The sequence below is a fragment of the Sapajus apella genome, unplaced genomic scaffold (genome assembly GCF_009761245.1).
Source record: "Sapajus apella isolate SASKATOON/1434 unplaced genomic scaffold, GSC_monkey_1.0 scaffold18, whole genome shotgun sequence".
Lineage (NCBI taxonomy): Eukaryota > Metazoa > Chordata > Mammalia > Primates > Cebidae > Sapajus > Sapajus apella.
In genome coordinates this window covers 25,889,176-25,909,528 of record NW_022436958.1, presented here as the reverse complement: position 1 = coordinate 25,909,528, position 20,353 = coordinate 25,889,176, and the positions used below count along the sequence as shown (strand labels likewise).

Below are 20,353 nucleotides of genomic sequence, written 5' to 3'. Positions count from 1 at the left end.
TAATCTAATTGTTTTCATCTTCATGAAATGTTCCTGAAGCATTCAGATTTCAGATCATCTACCAAGTGTTCGCACTATTCTAAAACAAGTGGTAATTATGCCCAAAAACTTATAGCGTGAGAGGTTTTTGTGACCAACCAGACTCAATATAATGTCAGGTAGAAAACTGTGGGAAAGTCTGTTGTAGTGATTTCAATGGGGAGAGAGGATCAATGAGTATTTTCAGACAGCTAACCAATTGGTCCTTTATATGTATCTTTTGTACCCATTTCTCACCCCCAACCTTATAATATTATAGTATGAAAGGCCAATGCAATCACACTGTAATACATGCCAACTAAAATTTAATTTTACAGAAAATATGAGAAAGATTGGGAAAAAATTCCTTGAAATAAAGTATGGTCTTGAATCCAACTCTGGTTTAGCATCCCTATCAAAAGGAATACCCAAATGAATAGATTTTGTTGTAAGAAATGTGCATGAGTTGAGTAATAATGCTTGATTAGTAGCTGCAGATTTAATGATAAAAATGAGAAATTCTGAAAAATTTAAAGAACTATTACATGGAAGAAAAACTATTTTAGCATACCAGAGGCTAGATCTACAGATCTAGCTAGTAAGTGGTACCAGTAACAGGTGTGGGTCAGACTGCTTGGGTTCCAGGCGCAGCTCTGACACTTGCTCCCTTTACGTCTTTGGGTAAATTATTTGATCAAACCCACCAAGACTCAGTTTGTGCATCATTAAAAGAGGAATAATATTATTTAACCAACTAGGCTGTGGTTATTAAGATAACATGTAAATTACCTTTCTGAAATAAAGTCCCCAACTGTTAGTATTTTCTCATAGGCTTTACTTTTCAAGTTTTAATAATTTAATATATCCCTGGATGTACAGAAATATAAAGATTAAGAAGGCATAACAAAGCATCAAAAGAATATTAAGAAAATGAAGGGAAAATAGGAAGCTCTAGGACTGGTAGGATAGCAAAATTAGTCCATTAATGCAGAGTAAGTAAATATTACTTATCCTCATGATTCCAGAATATCATATTCAGCTACAAAGATTTTATTGAATCTAGGATGTTTAGGCTTTATATTTTTCAAGAGTTGTTTTCTCTATCATGTCACATCCACTTTTTCATGACCCCACATTGAAGTAAGCTAAGAATATATGCAAGTGTTCTCTGGACAATCTAAAATCTTGATGAAGTGAATGAAAATAGTACCTCATTTATCACAATGGAAGAATGGAATATTAAATGTGATTACCAAATGTCCTATTTTAAGTATTTATGAAAACGGATTCTGGGAAGTGCTAAAAATAGAAACAGGTTGTATCCTGGAAGTCAGAAGTTCTGAAGAACTTGCTGAACCATCTCTACCATCTCCAAAGGTCAGCATAATGTGAACCTAATAAAAATGCTTGTTGTTTTCCTCTTGAGTTTTAGAGTCTCAAGTGGCAGATTATTAAAGATATAATTTGGGGATTTTCTGACTGTATAATGACTCTCTCTGACAATGAATTCTCAGGCCCTTCTTCTAATACTTTTCTTTGCCACCTCTTCCAATTATCTTTAATGAGCTTTTCCATATATACAAAAATAGTATTCTAACAAATTTAATACCTATATATTCTAATTTTTAAAAATTTACAGGGCAATCCCTATTCAAATAATAATTATCTTGAAAATGTATAGCCAAATATGCAGATCAATTGAATTGATGTCATATAGCTTCAATCAGTGTGACACATGGTTAGCCTGGCTAATTAATATCATTAACCAATGGGGAATTCTAAAACTTCATTCACTGCAAATGTCAAATGATTTCAAAATCCCTAATTTTTTTAAGGAGACACATTGCATTAATAAATGAGGTGTGACTTGTTGCTGCTGCAGTTCAAACTACTAAACCCCCACAAATTTTAGTTTCACCATCAATAGGAAATTTCACTCACTCACATTCCTGACATTTGTAATGCTCAATCCAACAGAGGGGCACATTTAGGCAAAACTAAAGTGAAAAGAGAACAAATTAAATGGACTCTGTTGCTACTTAGATTGAGGTCAAAATTTGACTCTAGGAAAATTGTCTACTCAGAGCAAAAGTGAAAGTTTACTTTCTGTTCATCCATTCTCAGAAATGTGTCTTGCAACTATAGCAACATTTTCCAAGGCAACCAAGTGCAGATTTTTTCTGAGCTATATTTAGATAGTGTCTACAAGGATGTTCATTTCATTAAGACCACTAACCAGGATTTCCCCCTTTGAACTCATTTTTTAAATTGCTGTTAAAACAAGCTAATTACGTATCTTCAGATTTTAATAAAAGAGTAAATTATAGTCATGGAATTAAATGTATCCCCTTAAGAGTGTACATTTCATTCATTTCTAATAAGGTAATTATTTTTCTTGATCCCTGAAGAAAAAATATAATCCTCCATAATGTATTGCATGTGATTCACCATTGTCATTTAAAAATCAATTTATTATATGTGATTTGGAAAGAAGAGAGCTGTTAAACATAGGCAGAAATTCTGTAAGCTTTCTTTGCACAAAACCTGTGAGCATAACATGTAACTTCAATCTTATTAGTTCTTGCTTTCTCGAAAGAAAGATTTCTGCATTAACTGGCTAGCAGCAGACAGAGACAAGCATCAGCATCACTAAACCATTTATATAGACATTCTGGAGGTCTATTTAACATTATTGGCCCAATCTTTAAAACCCAGTTTGGTAAGACATTATTGTTTTGCATTTTAAACAGGTTCAAATGTCTATAAATAATAAATACTACTTCTCAGTAAAAATCTGCAGATAAATGGCTTAAAACTCCAACAATATCTTATTTGGTTCACTTATATTTTGCCATGTTTGGTAAAATATCAAAAGAAATGGTAAACTGCCACTTTATATAATGAAAACAGGATCCCTATAGTAACAAAGATGTAGTCAGGAAGAGTCTTTCTGGAATTCAAAGCAAGCCTTCTGAGGTCTGTTAGCCATTTCTGCCCAAGAAGGAACTCTTATCCTATATTTTTCTAATGCTGGCTTTGGATATGCTAATTCCTTTGTTAAGCCTCACCCTACTGAGGCAGAAATTATAGACACCTCATTTGAGAAATTTCTTTATATTCAATGATAAAAGATAGCGAGTGAAAGGAAACCATGAAGAAAGAATATCGACAAGTCTGTCTTCTACTTGGAGAAAAGGGGATGCATTTAAACTACCCCTGGAGAAACTGCAGGAAAGGAAGGAACTTTGAGAAGTCCAATGGTCCTGTTATCCTATTTCTAAAATCATAGCTAATCCTACCCAGTTCAGTTGCTTTCTGTCGAAATTTAAATAGCCAAGAATTCCATAACTTTACATCACTTTTCTCAGTGTTTAATCATAAATACTTGTCAAATTTTTTCAAGCCTATCAAACCAAAATCACTTTCTGTATTCAAATCTCTTTCCATGTGAAAATGAAGACCAGCTTTAGATAGTCTTTCCTTCCTACTAGCCCTCCCAGTGAAGGAAAATGTTTCTCCTTCATCTCCAAAGTCAACTCTCAGCTCCAGTAGTATTTTTCATAAGTTTTACTTTCCAACCTGTTATTCATTCTTAGAGGTTAAGGGATCAGCAAAAGCATCCAAAATATATGACAAAAATGAGGGGGGAAGGACATATTTGCTCCCAAACATTGACAGCTTAAAAATAGAGATTGTAGGAGAAATAGGAAATTTAAAAATGTTTAGACAATGAATATCTATGTGAAAGTGATCACAACCCTGTTAGGCTGAATTCTTCAAGTTCAGGGTCTATGGTCTCTTTCATCTTTAATTCCTCTGTATTTATCAAGTGTCTGGCCCACAATAGACACTTAGAACATTTTAATAGTAGACCTGAACAAATAGTTTATTTTAAAGTAGAGTAACATAGCAATATTTAAAATAAAAGAACCACAAGAAAAATATACTAGAAAACAATGCAATTATAGTAAAGGGCAGCACAGAAGGGCTACAAGAAAGCATAAAAACATGAAACAGTAGCTGGGGACCCAGGGACTTTTTAGGCTCTTCCCATTTTTCATGGCTTAGGGCCCTTGGCTGTATTTGAGTTGGGTTGGCTGAAGGGAATCCCCCTGAAGATCAGCACTCCTCTAAGGCTCTTTTCTTGGGCCAACTCTAAGTCATAACTATGCAACTTATCCTGTGGAAAAGAGCCCTAAAAATCTTAAACCCTAGGTAATACAGTGCAAACAAATTATGCTGCTGCTTTCCAACTATGAAAGCACAGAATCATTGCTCTCTAATTAGTTTTGGTTTGGCTGTTCTTCTCTTTTCCTAGCACAAACAGAAAGAAAACAAAATCCTAATCAACACTCAGGACCTGCTAAATGTTTTTGTTCACATGGAAATTGATATGGGAGGTAGGGCCGGCAGAGTGAGCGTGGGACTCTGCTACCAATTGGTCGTGGCCCCTGGACACTTCACTGAACACTTTTGTTCTCTGTCTCTCAGGTTATACGCCAATCCTTTCCAGCTTGTCTTGTGGATATCTATGTGTTATTGACACAAAAGGGCACCTAAGAGGCTTGACATCCATCTTGCTATTTTCCACAGACATCACTGACATGAGAAGCTGGGAACGAGAAAATGCACATCCCCAGCCTGAAGACTCCAGTCCATCCGCACTTCAGCGAGCTGCCTGGGGTATCTCTGAAACAGAAAGTGACCTCACCTATGGGGAAGTGGAACAAAGATTAGATCTGCTTCAGGAACAACTTAACAGGTATAAGCAGTGACAGGGCAAAAGGAGAGCATAACCCAAGCTTTTACATGGGTACAGTTTTACTCCTTACAAATGGAAGATTCTTCTTGCCATAATCCCATAATTTCCTTATACATTTACTTCTTTAAAATAAGACTAGAAGTTGACAGAATTAACAATTTGTGTTGAAAGGAGCATTTATTTAGAACACTTGATACTTGTGGCAGCATAAATCCTATTTTTTTCTTTATTTGTCATCCAATTAGTATTTTACCAGCACTGGCTGCCTTAGAAAGCCCCCTCCTCCCCTCTCAAGATAATTCCTAATGAATTCATTACCTAACACCCTTCCTCTTTTAATCCTCCTTTTACACTTTTTTTGTATGTTCCTGGGAGCTTGGTTATGTGTTAGGGCATTTAAAAAATACTGACAAAGCGATTTAAACTTTCAATTATTCAGTCAGCTTGTCAAAAACTGTAATTGAATTGAAAATCCCACAGAGTTTCTTGTTTCCTTCACCTTTGGTCTAAACCACTTAACATGAGGAATAAATTTTAGTTTAGGGAGGAGGTAATCCCTTCCCCTAAGTCTGGGTGGTTTCTTTTAGTTCACCACCAGGCAAGATATTCCAGCAGTCCCAGACAAAAAACAGCACTGACTAAATTAAAATGCTGTAATCACAAGATTTATTAAATCAATTTAAAACACAAATGAGAGAAGAGGGAAACCATATGGGGCAATTAACACATTTCAAATATGCACAAGCATGGTAAAAGGACTGCACTACCAAAATTCGGACTTACACAATGTTCATGCATTTGCCATAGCGTAATGAAGTTACCAAGACCAGAGTTGAGGTTTGTAGGCCTTCAGACAAAAATATCCTGTGCCAGTGGCACACACTTGCTCCATAACAAGGATACAAGCTATAGTATACCTGACCTCAGCTGTGGCTTTCCAGCTAGCCAGCTCAACAGCCATGTGTTTCATTAGCCTTTCACAGGTACAGCACACATGGAGCCAGAATGCGATGATACTGGTATGTATCATCAATGGGTGACCACGTTTTGGGATGACAGTTGTTTGCCTAGAGGTGACATGAGAATAATTTGCTTTTTCCATCTCTATGTATAAGCAACACTCTTGTTTGTTACATATTTCTATCTTTGATATGCCTGGCAGGTTACTAGCATGCTGTCTGTATTTAATATATCTTATGAATTCTGCCATATTTAATAAGCTGCTTGCTTACTCATCTGTACTTAACACATCTATGAGTTTTGCCTAGATCACATAAACTACTGATTTATTCACTATCTATGCTTAAAATTGTGCATTTTGTCCATGTTGTTTATTGTCATTGAACACACAAGTGAATGAATGAATGACAAAGGCAGCAGTGATTTATGTAGCACAATGCTGTCACTATACTTGCAATTGGTGAGCATAGCAGAAGGTCTTAAGTCTGCTACTTAATGACTTACAGGATGACAGGTTCAAATCATTTAAATTTTCCCCCATTGCCTACTTTGATTCACACCTACTTACAATGCTACTGTAAGGACTAAAATAATATAAATGGGAACTACCTATGCTATAAAAAATGGAAGATATTGTACCTGCAGCTACGTAAAATTTGATTAACAAGGAACTTCACTTCTATTACTGCTGTTCATCTGAGTGTATTCTCCTACTCTACATATAGTTTCTGGCTTGGACCTTTCACCAGAACTAAAATTGAGATTTTTAGCATCACCTGGTTGCTCTGTCATGGGTGCCAATCACTGCTGCTAGGATAAGTCAATGATTGCTTTAAGACATTTGTTTTCAATATGTCCTGGGTCTGAAAATATAAGCTTTTAAGGGCACATTTATCTATGATCCATTTGGTGTGCAATCACCCAATAGTAATAAAAATTGTTATTGCTATTTTATTACATTAATAAGTTATTACTATATAAAACTTTTCCACAAAGTGCAATTAAATCTCTTTTTGACATGTTCCCAACATCAGTATGTGTTTCCTGAGGATGTTTTGAATTGGTGCTGTGAAAGTTGTCAAAATCAAAACAGAGTCATTAATGTTAGAAAAACCCTGACCAAGAGAGCTGGGGAAGGCCAGGAAGAGAGGGTTGTGTGCCTGATAACAAAAGCTATCACAAAGACTCTATAAAAAACCAGAACCTTGCACAGAAGCCACTGCAACCTTACACAAAAAGTACTTCTGCAAGGACATCTGACCAGCAACTGCCTGTCCAGTCTCGGCCTGGTGTCACCCTTGTTATTGACCTTTGTAGCCAAGGATAATCACTTCAAAACAATCATGCAGTCTTCCTCATTTTTTCTTTAAAAAATGTCTGTTTTTACCTCACAGAATGAGTGCATAGTTTACTATGACATGAATATTCCTACTGCATTGCATATTCCCATATAAACGTCTTTTCCTTTCAGAGTGCCTCTGTTCATTATTTAGGTTGACACTACCACCAATGCTACATCTCCTTTGACATTTGTTTCCAATTATCTCAATATTTTCACAGACTTTTTTTTTTTTGCTTGTTTTGGATTTTAAAAATCCAAAATATTACATTTTTACCCTGCCGCCATTTCTAACAAACTTTCACCTCCATTTGATTCTACAAGCTAAATGTGTACAAAAAAGTTTGAAGGGAGCAGCTTAACTCAGACTTCTACTTTACAGAAAGTAAAGAGTTTTCTAGAATTGAGTCTACCATGTTTAGCTTTGGCATTTGTTTAAATGTAGAACTGTGAATTCCTACACCATTTGCTGCATTCAAATACATATATTAAGTACAAAATACAATAAAAACAAATAAAATGGTCTATCTTGAATGGTCCTTGCTACCACTTCTTTTCTGTTTCAATGACTGATCAACCTATAGATATGGTTAAAGGTTTACATAAGAAATGTTCTTCTATATTTATATATTATGCCTGCAGATATACCCATTTAGGTAAATCTTTAAGACTTGATCCTAGAGCAGTGCGTCTCAAATTTCAATGTGTATTTGAATCATTTGGAGATCTTATTAAAAAGCAGATTCCAAGTTAAAAGCTCTAGTTGGAAGAGATTCCACATTCTAACAAGCCCCCAGCAATGTCCAGTGTTGTTGATCTAAAAAGCACACTTTGGTGCATGCGGTGGCTCACGCCTGTAATCCCAGGACTTTGGGAGGCTGAGGGAGGTGGATCACAAGGTCAAGAGTTCAAGATCAGCCTCACCAAGATGGTAGAACCCTATCTCTACTAAAAATACAAAAATTAGTCAGATGTGGTGGTGGGTGCTTGTAAACTACTCCGGAGGCTGAGGCAGAGAATTGCTTGAACCCAGGAGGTGGAAGTTGCAGTGAGTCAAGATTGCACCACTGCAATCCAGCCTGGGTGACAGGGTGAGACTCCTTCACACACACACACATACAAAAACACACAAGTTTTGAGTAGGGAAGCCCTAGAAAATGTAAAAACTGTTAGTAATGACTCCTTCAATTACACACAGAGCAGTTTATCTGCATGCCTCTCGTATGACATTGAGCACTTGCTTTGCCTAATGTTGTGGTTATTTATGCGTTCCCTTCATTTGTCTTTCCTAAGTGGTTAGTTCCTGTTAGCAATGTGAAATCAGATTTCATATTTATTCACTATCATGTTCTTCCCTCACCTTTCTACCTAACATTGTGCCTGCTACATTGTGGGTCTCTGAATGAGTGAATGAAATGAAATTATTCACTTTACACAGCTTTATAACGATGCTGACAGAAGAAAAAAGTTCTAAAACTATGTTATTTTCTGTTTTAACTGCCAATCTGAATTTATTTTAAATTCTCTGTAATTCTAAAGCAGGCTATTTAGTCTCAATAGAAGGGTTCTCTTTTATTTTTCTTTTTTTTTTCGATAGGATCTGTCTCTGTAGTCTGTCACCCAGACAAAATTGCAGTGTTGTGATCTCCCAGGTTCAAGCCATCCTCCCATCTCAGTTTCCCGAGTAGCTGAGACCACAGTGCACACCACCGCACTTTGCTAGTTTTTGTACTTTTTGTAGAGATTGGGTTTTGCCATGTTGCCCAAGCTGGTCTCAAACTCCTGAGGATGAGTGATCCACCTACCCTGGCGTCTCAAAGTGCTGGGATTACAAGCATGAGCCACTGTGTCTGGCCCAAGAGTCCATTCTTATTAAGCCAACAGATCCTTGTCTTAGCTTAATAAACACAGAAATACAACCCTATGCATAGAAAAAACTTATTAGGGCCGGGTGCGGTGGCTCAAGCCTGTAATCCCAGCACTTTGGGAGGCCGAGGCAGGTGGATCACGAGGTCAAGAGATCGAGACCATCTTGGTCAACACGGTGAAACCCCGTCTCTACTAAAACTACAAAAAATTAGCTGGGCATGGTGGCACGTACCTGTAATCCCAGCTACTCAGGAGGCTGAGGAAGGAGAATTGCCTGAAACCGGGAGGCGGAGGTTGCGGTGAGCTGAGATCGCGCCATTGCACTCCAGCCTGGGTAACAAGAGCGAAACTCCGTCTCTAAAAAAAAAAAAAAAAAAAGAAAAAGAAAAAACTTATTAGTAAACTTCTCCCTTTTGTTGGACTATATCTAACAACTAGTTAATAAAACAAAATTAAGTATTCAAAATTACTGCAGAAAGGGATTCTGCCATCTGGACAGAGTCTCAGTGATGTCTCAGAAGGGAAATGAGAAGTAGAATATTTATAGGACTGGAGTCTGGGCCTTTCAAAGTCTGGGGAGCTCATTGGAATTGGGCAAAGTTTATGATATACTTTAGGACTAATGGACACAGTAAGTTGAGGAACTTGAATCGAGTCTTAATAAATAAAGTTTGATTAAAAAATTATTTGTTGAGATGAACAGCCTACTGTCTCTAATAAGGAGATTTATAGACATTTCCTGAAGTAGCAAAGTTATTTATTGGTGTAGAGTTTTCTCAAAGATTTCCTGGAACAAACAACAATGTCAAGTTGACAGAGGTGGGCTATGCTGTTATCTAATTCATACTGACACAGTCTCTGTCCTCACCCTGCACCAGCCACTTTGCCTGCACATGAGCTGTCATGTGCCTGAGTCCCATTCATGGCAGTGGGCTGCAATTACTGGACGTGTGGATGCTGAAGCCTCACCTTCCAATAGATTTGTTCCTCATAGACACTATTCAAATAGGTAGAATCCATGATAAAGAGATTTTATTTCTCAGGGACAGCTGCTGTTTGGCAAAGGATTTGTATGACAAAAGCGTCACCATAATTTTTGATTCATTTTTAGGTTTTGAATCTCCCTTGTTCATGCAATTCTTCTTCCAGTCTTTCCCCTAAAATCCTTTTACATTCAATTCTAATAGACATTGTGTAAGCCACTCACAACTGAATGCTGTTAGTGATGGAATACATTTGTACAGAAATGTTTATGATGACATATGAATGTAGAATTTTCTTTGGAGGCTCAGAGGAGAAAGTAATTCTTGATGAGGTAAATAAGGAAAGATTTTTGAGTACAGATAATATATAAGCTTGGACTTGAAGAGTAAAATGAAAGAAAGATATGTATAACACATCACAGTAAACTAATGGGTCTGCTCAGTTTAGTTGGAAGCATAAAAATTAGATCAGACCTTTAGGTTACAAAAGTAGATAAATAAACCAGTTGATAACTCAATTTTTCCCTTTTCAGTGTGTGGTTTTGACATTTGCAAAAATGACATTTGCAAAGTCATGTATAATTCATAGCTATTGGTTTAGAAGACACAAAGCTGTATGGCTATATTTACCAACTATAGAAAAACTGTAAGAATAATGTCTTATTGTGATTCTTAGAAGGAAGATTTGGAGTGTTAATATCAAAATATCAAAAACTAAAAAAAAGGTATTTTCTCATGTTTTCCAGGTTTATTATGTTGTCTATCAAATTAAACACTAATTTCTACTTTGAATTCTACAAATAAGCATGACTTTACGTGGGCAAAATTAATCCTATGATTTTACATTTTTTTTCTTTTCTTTCCATTTTTTATTCAGAGGCAAAATGGCACAAATAAGTGAAGAGTTAGAAGAATTTTCTAAAGAGGCATATGGTCCAAATTTTCTGTTCTTATGTCCACAAAATTTCCTCTGCTTTTAATGCTGTTAACACATGCAAAAGAAGGAAATCTGACCAATTATATTTTGCTATTTTCCCTTAAATTTTAATTTAAAATGAGAATAAAATTAACAGGCCAGTTGGCTACTTGTGAGCTTTAGGGGAAAAAATAGACTGGTATTTTGCAGGCCAGATGGGTCATTAGAAGCAAGTGAAGTCAAATTTGGTATACTTCTTACAAACCAAAGGCCATGACATATTTAGAGGGAAAAAGAACTTAGCATTTAATAGCATTAAACGTTAAAGAAAGAATACAATGAATAATATACAATACTTAATATGAATAGGAAAGAGGTAAGGCTAAAAAAAAGGTAATATAAATGTAAAAATACATAAGAAATTATCTTGGGTGCTACAGTTATGAAACAAATGTGCTACCAATCTATTTTTTAAGAGCCAATAAAATGTTCACAAGAAACTAAGTAAAACCTAATGAAAAAGCAAAGACAATTACTGATTAAAAACAAATTCTCAGTGTGTTTCACATTTTGAAATCAGTGAAGGTTAGTAAACATGTAGTCTATTTTGTTCATCTGATTTTCTGTTAACTGTTAATATGAGCAGGAAAGCAATAGTCTTTATCAGAATCATTAGTGAGACATACACAGTAAGTATCTGTCAGGAAAGAATCTCTGTGCTCCCTCTCCTGTCCTTCTTGTTTAAAGCAAGGCCATAATTCTGTTTGTTGATAGTGCTGAATTTTTTTTAAAATACTCTTGAAATCTTGGACTATTTTAGGACTGTCTTTTCCTACTTCTATCTGTTCTGCAGGCTTGAATCCCAAATGACCACTGACATCCAGACCATCTTACAGTTACTGCAGAAACAAACCACTGTGGTCCCCCCAGCCTACAGTATGGTTACAGCAGGAGCAGAATATCAGAGACCCATCATCCGGCTGATGAGAACCAGTCAACCGTTAGCATCCATCAAAACTGACCGAAGTTTCAGCCCATCCTCACAAGTAAGTGTGGATACCATCCAATCAAGAGTGTCTTTCAAAGTGTATGTTTCCATGAGTCACCTAAATCAGAATCACTTGGGGTGCTGTGGAAAACAGATTTCTGTCCGTATCTCTGTTTCTACTCAATTAGAATTTCTGGAAATGGGCCCTGTAATCTGCATTTTAAACAAGCCCACGCTGATTTTTACATTCATTTAAAGTTTGAGAACAATGAAGCTAGAATGATTTTAAACATTAGCATTTTTTTAAGGAAAACCTTTTTTTTTTTTCCAGAATCAACCTGCTTAAATTTTCATGCAGTAGAGCTTTGAAATCTAAGGAATAGTCTTCGATGCTCCAAAAAGGGCTTTAGAGAAAAATCTGGGACCAAAAAGAGCTTCAAAGAAAAATCTGTAATTTGCTGCAGTGCCAAAGAAAGGCTGGGTGAGGTCTCAGGAAGGAAGGGGAGGAGAAATAGCATGCTGGCCAGATTAGACCTGAGGTTCAAACGCCATCAGACTAGTAATCTTCTCTGTACCCCACCCATCGCCAGAGATCTCTAAATTTTTTTCTCTTGGATGATAACCATGGTAAGAGAAGCAATTTGAAAAGTCCTTTCTCCTGCTTCTGAAGTCCTCAAAGAGGATCCTTTTGAATTATGTCAATATGAGTAGTCTAGTTCCCTTTTAATTCTATTTTGGGAATTTGTCTCAATTAAACATTATAGTGAAATTGGAACTAAGAACAATGATTTAAATAAGGATTTATAGAACAACCTTGCAAAATTTTTTTAGATGTTTGGGAATTTAAGTTGTCCTGGAAAATGAAACTACACTAATAACAGAAGGTAATGTGCCAGAAAGAAAAATAATGCATTATTTCTAAAATCTGAAAGTAGAAATTAATTTAACTAGTTTTGAATGACTGGAAAATATGTAAAACCATCTATTTTGTTCTTTGTTTTCAGTGATTTTAGGTAATATTACCTCACTAGAGATGACTGATTTTACTTCCCATCTTTTCTTTCCTCCTGATACCCTCTTACACATCAAATGATCCTATTCCTCATCCCAATTTTGTCTTAAATTTTGACGTTACCTCATCTGGAAAACTCAATGTAAAATAATACTTTTTAAATCTGATTTTAAAAATCTGGCTCCAAGGTTAAATAAAAGTTATTGGAATGGTTGTTTAGGATTATCTATACTGATAACCAATCTCCGATGTCTTGACTCATTTTAGGAGGGAAATGTTGGCTAATATCACTAATCAAATATAGATTCATGAGGAAAGAAAACGCTTAAGTTTTTATTAGCATAATTTTCAATGACTATTAATGTCAATTGTAAAAACATGTTTTGTTTTCTTTCCATCAGTGTCCTGAATTTCTAGACCTTGAAAAATCTAAACTTAAATCCAAAGAATCCCTTTCAAGTGGGGTGCATCTGAATACAGCTTCAGAAGACAACTTGACTTCACTTTTAAAACAAGACAGTGATCGCTCTTTAGAGCTTCATCTGCGGCAAAGAAAAACGTACCTTCATCCAATTAGGCATCCTTCTTTGCCAGAATCATCCCTAAGCACTGTAGGAATCTTGGGTCTTCATAGGCATGTTTCTGATCCTGGTCTTCCAGGGAAATAATTCATTTTGTACTATTTACTCCACATACAATGTAAGTGCTTTTAATGGCTGTTTTCCTTTTTCTATTTAAATCCTCTCTACTTGACTCAGGGGCTCACAAGGTACCACTATATGCAAAAGTACTGTATATTTTCCTAAATTGAAGCTTGTAAGGTAAAATTGAGCAGTTAAGATGTAAATATACATAAGAACTTTTGGTTCCAAATGTTAAAACTGCCAGCATCTCATGGCACCTTATTTTTTATTTTTATTTTTTAAATCACATGCATGTTAGGAAACTCCAATTTCTCTTGCATGGAGACTCCTATTTATTGCTTTTACTAAACCAGTACTTTGATATGAAAATGCCTTCCACGCAAATAAGAAACTAAGGGATAAAACTGTTCATGGATGCAACTCAGATTCAGACGATCCTCAACTCATGGGAATTCCAGGGGGATAAAAGGAACTTAGTCACTTTTGCAAACAGATTCAGGTCATTCTGTATCAAGATGTGTAAAATTACATTCATTCCTCCACACTGGAAGAAAAAATACAAAGTTTGAGTTATAAACCTCTGACAGTATAGGAAGCCATCTCCAAATACTAAACATAGGCCAACATTAATGAGAACAAAGTCCTTTCTACTTAAAATTATGTCACTAATTGCATTCACAAACCATCTAAAGAAGTATTTTCCACTGGCACATTTCCTAGAAGGCTTAAAAACACATTTCTCATTTTGCTTTTTTTATGGGGGTGAAGGGGTGGTCTCCTTAAGAACTGCTAAACTGACCAACACAAACTGAAATCCACAGCTTTCTTGTGATTCCTATTTTAAAGAAATCCTGAATTTGATCAAAATAATGGGCATACAGCCTGGGCAACATGGCAAAAACCCATCTTTACAAAAAATTTTTAAAAATTAGCTGGGTGTGGTAATTCACACCTGTAATCCCACCTACTCGAGAGACTTAGGTGGGAGGATGGGTTGAGCCTAGGAGGTCAAGAGTGCAGGAGGCCTTGATCACACCACTGCACTCCAGCCTGGACAATAAAGTGAGACCCCGTCTAACAAAAAATCGTGGACATACATAGTTTTCAAAGAATGTACGATTTCAGTGGATTTGCATGGCAAAACTAGCTTCCATTAAATATGTTATTTGATGTGTACTTCCAGCTATGGAAAAAGTGTGCCTAGAAAGAAAATGCACATACCATCAGTAAAATTTCAGTTTTGTTTATTCAAACACTTTTGCCAATTGAAAATTAAACAAAAATATATTATGCGTGGATTGGAATGAATATATATTGACCTCAGAATATCAGATCATACAATGAAATATATCTTTCAATTAAAATATCTTCAACTGCTAGTTTTTTTGTGGGGAGCATATGTCTCTCATAAAATTGGGGTGAAGAAAATGTTACAATTTAAGATTCTGATCAGTCAAGTTCTAGTTAAGAAATCTTATTTTTCAATTCAAGTACAAGTTAAAAATTATGAACTCTGATCCATTATATCTTTTCTTTCAGAACAAAAATATTTAAATTTATTGAAAGTTTCTTAGTCCATTAAGAACATTTTATCTGTGCACATTTAAATGGGTTAATTTCTATCCATTCAGGATATTCAAACTTTGACACTGATCTGTTAATCAGCTTCAAATGCAAGCTATTTATTTAAATTTACAAAAACTATTGTACTGTTTAAAGTGTGATTAAGGTGACCTTAGACTGCTCCCCGTATATTTTTAAATGGTCACATATATTGGTAATCCATGTGAAAGGCAATCTGTAAGCATAAACTTGTTCTTACTCCTGCTTAATTTTTGAAAAACCAAAACGTAAATGTCCAAGTGCATTATGCCAAATGACCAGTCAATTCAAACATATATTACACTATTATACAAAAGTGTAATAATTATAACCAGTTTCCCAAATTATTTGGTGTTACGCAGATACAAACTTAGGGGCTAACTGATGCTTTCACTTCCTCATTCAACAAACATTCAGTAGGTATCTAGCAGGGAAGAGAAAGTCCCATAAATGGCTAACTCTGATTTAGAGGACTATTTTGGGATTTTGTTTCCATACTAGGACACATTTTTGCAGCTGCAGCAAATTTCATAAGGATTGCTGGCCTAAGTTCCAGGAACATTCAGAATGAATTCACCAGACAATGTTCATTTACAGGGAGAGAGGATTTGGCAGGTGAGGTATTGAAATCTGATTGATTAATGAATGCCTCAGCTGCAACATTTGGTATGACATGAATAAAATCCAGCCTTCCACATAAAACTTCTGTTTATATTTACGAAAACTAAGCGTGAAGAAATAGGAAGATGGGGAATAGTGTGCAAGCACCCAGTTTGTTTAAATTCTAGCACAACACAAACCTTTTTCTTCATCCCTTCACATAATTGCTTATATTAAAATCTTAACCCTCAGAGAATTGGACAGGATTAGGATGGTCTCTTCCTACAGGACATTAGCTTAAAAAGAGCCTGAGCAAGATAGAGATGGGATTAGTGGGCATTAATGTCAGAAGACTCAATGGCTAGTGACTTATAGATGACCAAAGCAATTATCTTGATGTACAAAATTCATACCCTTCCCCAGCCAAAGACCTAATGTCTAAATGTACCATCATCTCCCACCCTTCGTTGGCTGGTGCAAAAACAGTCTGACCTCTCCATCTAGGGATCATGCTGAGGGCCAGGTCGAACTGCTGCAGCCAATCATAATTGCAGTGTAGCAAATGCTTTCCTAGGTAATTAGAAGCACCAACATAACACCTTTTGCTTTCCTCCTAAAACTGATGTTACCTAGTCTCCTGGCCTAAATAAAATGTCATTTAAAATCTAAAGTTTGTTTGAATCAGATGCTCTCCTGCAGTTATTAATTGCTGGGTAAAGAGCTGAAACTTAGACTTATCATTCTCCCCGATAAAGGAGTCACATTCTTTAATTAGTTGAGAAAACCAGGAATAATAAATGATGAAGCAATGTTCTCATGGGGTTTTTTAATTAATAATAACTCATTCAACAAACATATGAAGGCAGGGGGCAGATTTGGGACAGAATAGTTTCTTAAGTCCATTATACTGTACTGGTCATCACAGCGGAACTATCTTACTCTTCTAGTCAGGAAGTATGGAAAGTAGGTCAGCGCATTTGGGGTCAGGTTTAATATGTTGTGTAAGAGTTGCTTACAAGGTCCTTTTGCAGGTTGAACTTTAGCAAATGCTTCCAAAATCACTAGAAAACAAACGTTCTTATGCAAATGTCATTTTAAAATCCCATCATATATTATCTAATGATAAAATGTATCACCTTATTGGCATATCTAAAATAATTATCATTAAATAACAACAGTATCTTTCCTCTAAACTACTTTCACGATTTAAAAAAATTCTGCAACATTAACTCATAACTTAATATTGTAGAGTCTTTAAAGTTCTTACCTACGGCTAAAACCAAAAATAAATAAATATATGTAAGTAAATTACTTATTTATAAAAATCAAAGTTTTTATAAATTATCAAAAAGTCTAGTTATATTTTTACAGTAAAACAAGCATGTCTCTATCACGTGAGTTTGAAGAGGAGCTAAACGATAGGATGATATAGGACAATGGTCATCAAAGTGTGGTCCACCAACCAACAGTACTAGCATCACCTGGGGACTTGACAGAAATACATAGTCTTGGCCTCACCCCAGATCTACTAAATCAGAAACTTTAGGGGTGGGACCCAGCAATTATCTTTTAACAAGCCCTCTCTGACGTGATCCTTACACACACTAAAAATTTGAGAATTATCAATATAGAAGAGCAAGCATAGATTCTGCAGTCAGACCAACTTGGGTTCCAATACCAGTTCTTTATCAATAGCTGTGTGACTTTGAGCAAGTTAATTCACCTCCCCAAGTCTTTTTCTCGACTCTTCAAAAATAAGATAATGGCACCTGTCTCACAGAAGCTTGAGGAAGAAATGAGATAAAATATAGTAAAGTGCCTGGCACATACTAGGTGCTAAAAAAAAATGCTGGGTTCCTTGTTTCTCATCCAGAAACATGGCATTAAAAACAATCAGGAGAATAATTTCCCAAGATTTAGATTTTGCACAATATGCAGTATCTCAAAGAAAATAGCTGTTACCAAGATAAGTTTTTGATGCAGAAAAACCTACATATAGCTATTGTTTTCTCTCTCTTAATTGTATTTTGCACTATTAGGTTTATAGCTTTAAAGAAATACTATTTATAATAATAGTGAGAGTATCAATCTCCTTATTATAAACATATCTACTCTGAATCGATGTTACATGCCAAGTATGTAAAAGTAATCTGTCGATCAGTACTACTAGAATGTATTCTATAAAGGCTGGCTCACTGTGGAAGTCCCTCTTTAGATCTATGATTTAGTCCTTAGATGGATATCTGAATATACATTTACAAAATACAATTTTGAAAGTAAATATATTATCTATTTTTACAGAAAATAGAATTTTACAGTTGCAATGGTTCTTTTCAGACTCCTAGGTCACTCTTCCATTGCACAGATATGTTATGCAGTCTTAAACTGGCTAAGCTCTTGTGTGGAATGGTGGAAATGGCAGGGTACTCAATGTGGTAAACCTGAATTCAGATTCTACCTTCTCCATTTATTCTTGGGACAAATCCAAAGCAAGCTCCAGTATCCAAAATTATAAAAATGGAGGTAGCATCTAACATATCTTGAAGGGGTATGTTGAGGATCCTCTGAAATATATAAGTAGAAACGCTTTGTAAACCATAAAGCACGTTATTTCTTCTTATAGTAAATCTATAAGATCATTGTGTGACTTGTGCATCATCACAAAGATAGCGGAATATGGTGATAGTGCAGTAGCACTATTTAAGGTCTTCTAAAACATTTCTGTTGCTCTTTCCTTTACCCAGCACATACATTCATATTGTATAGCAAAAATTTATAAAGTCATTTTCACATACCTCCCAAAGATCTAGTTGCTCAGAGCAGAACGCCAGTATACACAGCATCCTTATATTTGTCTAATATTGCCTTTGTCCACCATTCAATAATTTATACGTTTGCATTCCAGTTGTTTTCTAGGTTTGCAATAGCGCATCCTTCTCTCCCTCATTCCTCAAGTGTTCCCATTCAAATTTTCTTCTGTGGTTCTACTTATAATGATGTGATGTTAAACCACTTTTCAAACTTAAAGGATCATGTTTTAAATGTACAGTATTAGGTGTTGTGATTGATCAGTGCCCAAGTACAATAATTCATCACATGCATTTGTGGTACAAACACACTTTGGTTAAATGTCAAATACAGAAAAATAACAGAAAGACATGAATTATTAATAAACAAAAGCATGAAAAGAAACTACTGTGAGGCTTATATACACAAACTATTACATGGAGATTGAGAGATGACTAACAAGAAGTTATTTAAAACATGTTATTACTATGAATACATTAAAACATCTATAGAAATGCAACGTTCAGAACACAGAACCATACAATCGACAAATTTCATTGCTCTACCAATCATGATCAAACTTTTAAATGAGAATAGCAAGATTACAGAAATGCTCCCAATAAAATAGTACTTATTATGAGAAGTGGCAATACTAACATAGTTATTCTTGAAAAGCTAATGTCAAAAATTAGATGAATCCCCTAAATTATAGTCACTACATCTTTGACTTCCATTAATTTATATTTTGAAAGATGTAAAATAATTTGGTATACCTGTGGTTTTAAAGCACTATGTTTAACTTATATTCTTTGTACTGCCTCTTGTATATTTTAATGTTTTTATATTGAAAATAATCACAACTGTTAGCATTTAAATTGTATTATTTATACTGACATATATTGCGTAGCAATATAAAAAATCCCACATTTTCATCATTCTTATTTTGGGGTAAAATTAAAGACTCAGTAATCTTTTCTCCTCAAAGTCCCCTATAATAGCACTGAAATGATTTGGCATCTTTCTTCCAAATGTTAAATAAGATTAGAAATCTTGAGGAATCTTTAGATTTTATCTCCTAGCCACCTACTGATTTCAATTAAAGGCACATTACCTCTTTTTAGCTGAAATTTTCATTTTATAATTTTGATGGGAAAATGTATTACATCAGAATGTTTAACAGTTAAAGAATAATACATTTCCAAAAAGAATGTGTGTAATCACTTGAAAATGTCAGTCATCTGATACAAAGCAGCTTACATCTGGCTAAGTAGGAAGTACCTTGGAATGCTTTATACAAAATGAAACAATCTACCAAAACACATACTATTTCCTAGTTTTTATGCACATAATGTAGCATGAAATCATAATGCTTTTCAAATATTCTGTGCAGAAATATTTATTTTTTAGCAAATATTTTCTTCAAAGATTGGTATGTGGTATTGACAGTGTAATCTACTTGCACAACTAGTTTTGCAATAAGCTTCTACAGATAACTGTAAATAAGAAAAATGTACATTTCTTGTAAAAATGGTTGCAAATTTTTGGTAGCTAAAAGAAGTGTACAAGTTGTATTGAAAATATAGTATATATACATAATTTAAGAATGAGCATATAATTTCTGATCTATTTATACATGAAAAATTCAAGAATTTGTAAAAGAAATTATTTTGAGGAAAAAGAAAGTAAATCTCATTAGCTAAGTAGGATACTTTTACTAGACAAGCCAACTTTTTCCAACATTTTACTAGGAACAGTGCTAGATATAGGCATGGTGGTGCTGATGTTATTTAATGAAATCACATAACAGTGCTACAGCTATTGCAGAGTTCCACCAGGACACTAGCAAGCTAGACTGAGTGGCAAAGAGCATTAA

At 35.1% G+C, this 20,353-nt stretch overlaps 1 protein-coding gene across 4 annotated transcripts in view; it reads left to right on the top strand.

The window, feature by feature from the left end:
• Positions 1-16,161, top strand: part of KCNH7 (potassium voltage-gated channel subfamily H member 7) — a 462,003-nt gene extending 445,842 nt beyond the window's left edge. For all 4 annotated transcript variants that reach the window (XM_032286560.1, XM_032286559.1, XM_032286561.1 and 1 more), the window contains 3 exons: positions 4,612-4,780; positions 11,701-11,893; positions 13,249-16,161. In XM_032286560.1, coding sequence (XP_032142451.1) covers positions 4,612-4,780; positions 11,701-11,893; positions 13,249-13,515 — 629 coding nt within the window. In that variant the 3' untranslated portion in view covers positions 13,516-16,161. The remainder of the gene's footprint in view (positions 1-4,611; positions 4,781-11,700; positions 11,894-13,248) is intronic.
• The last annotated feature ends 4,192 nt before the right edge of the window (positions 16,162-20,353 follow it).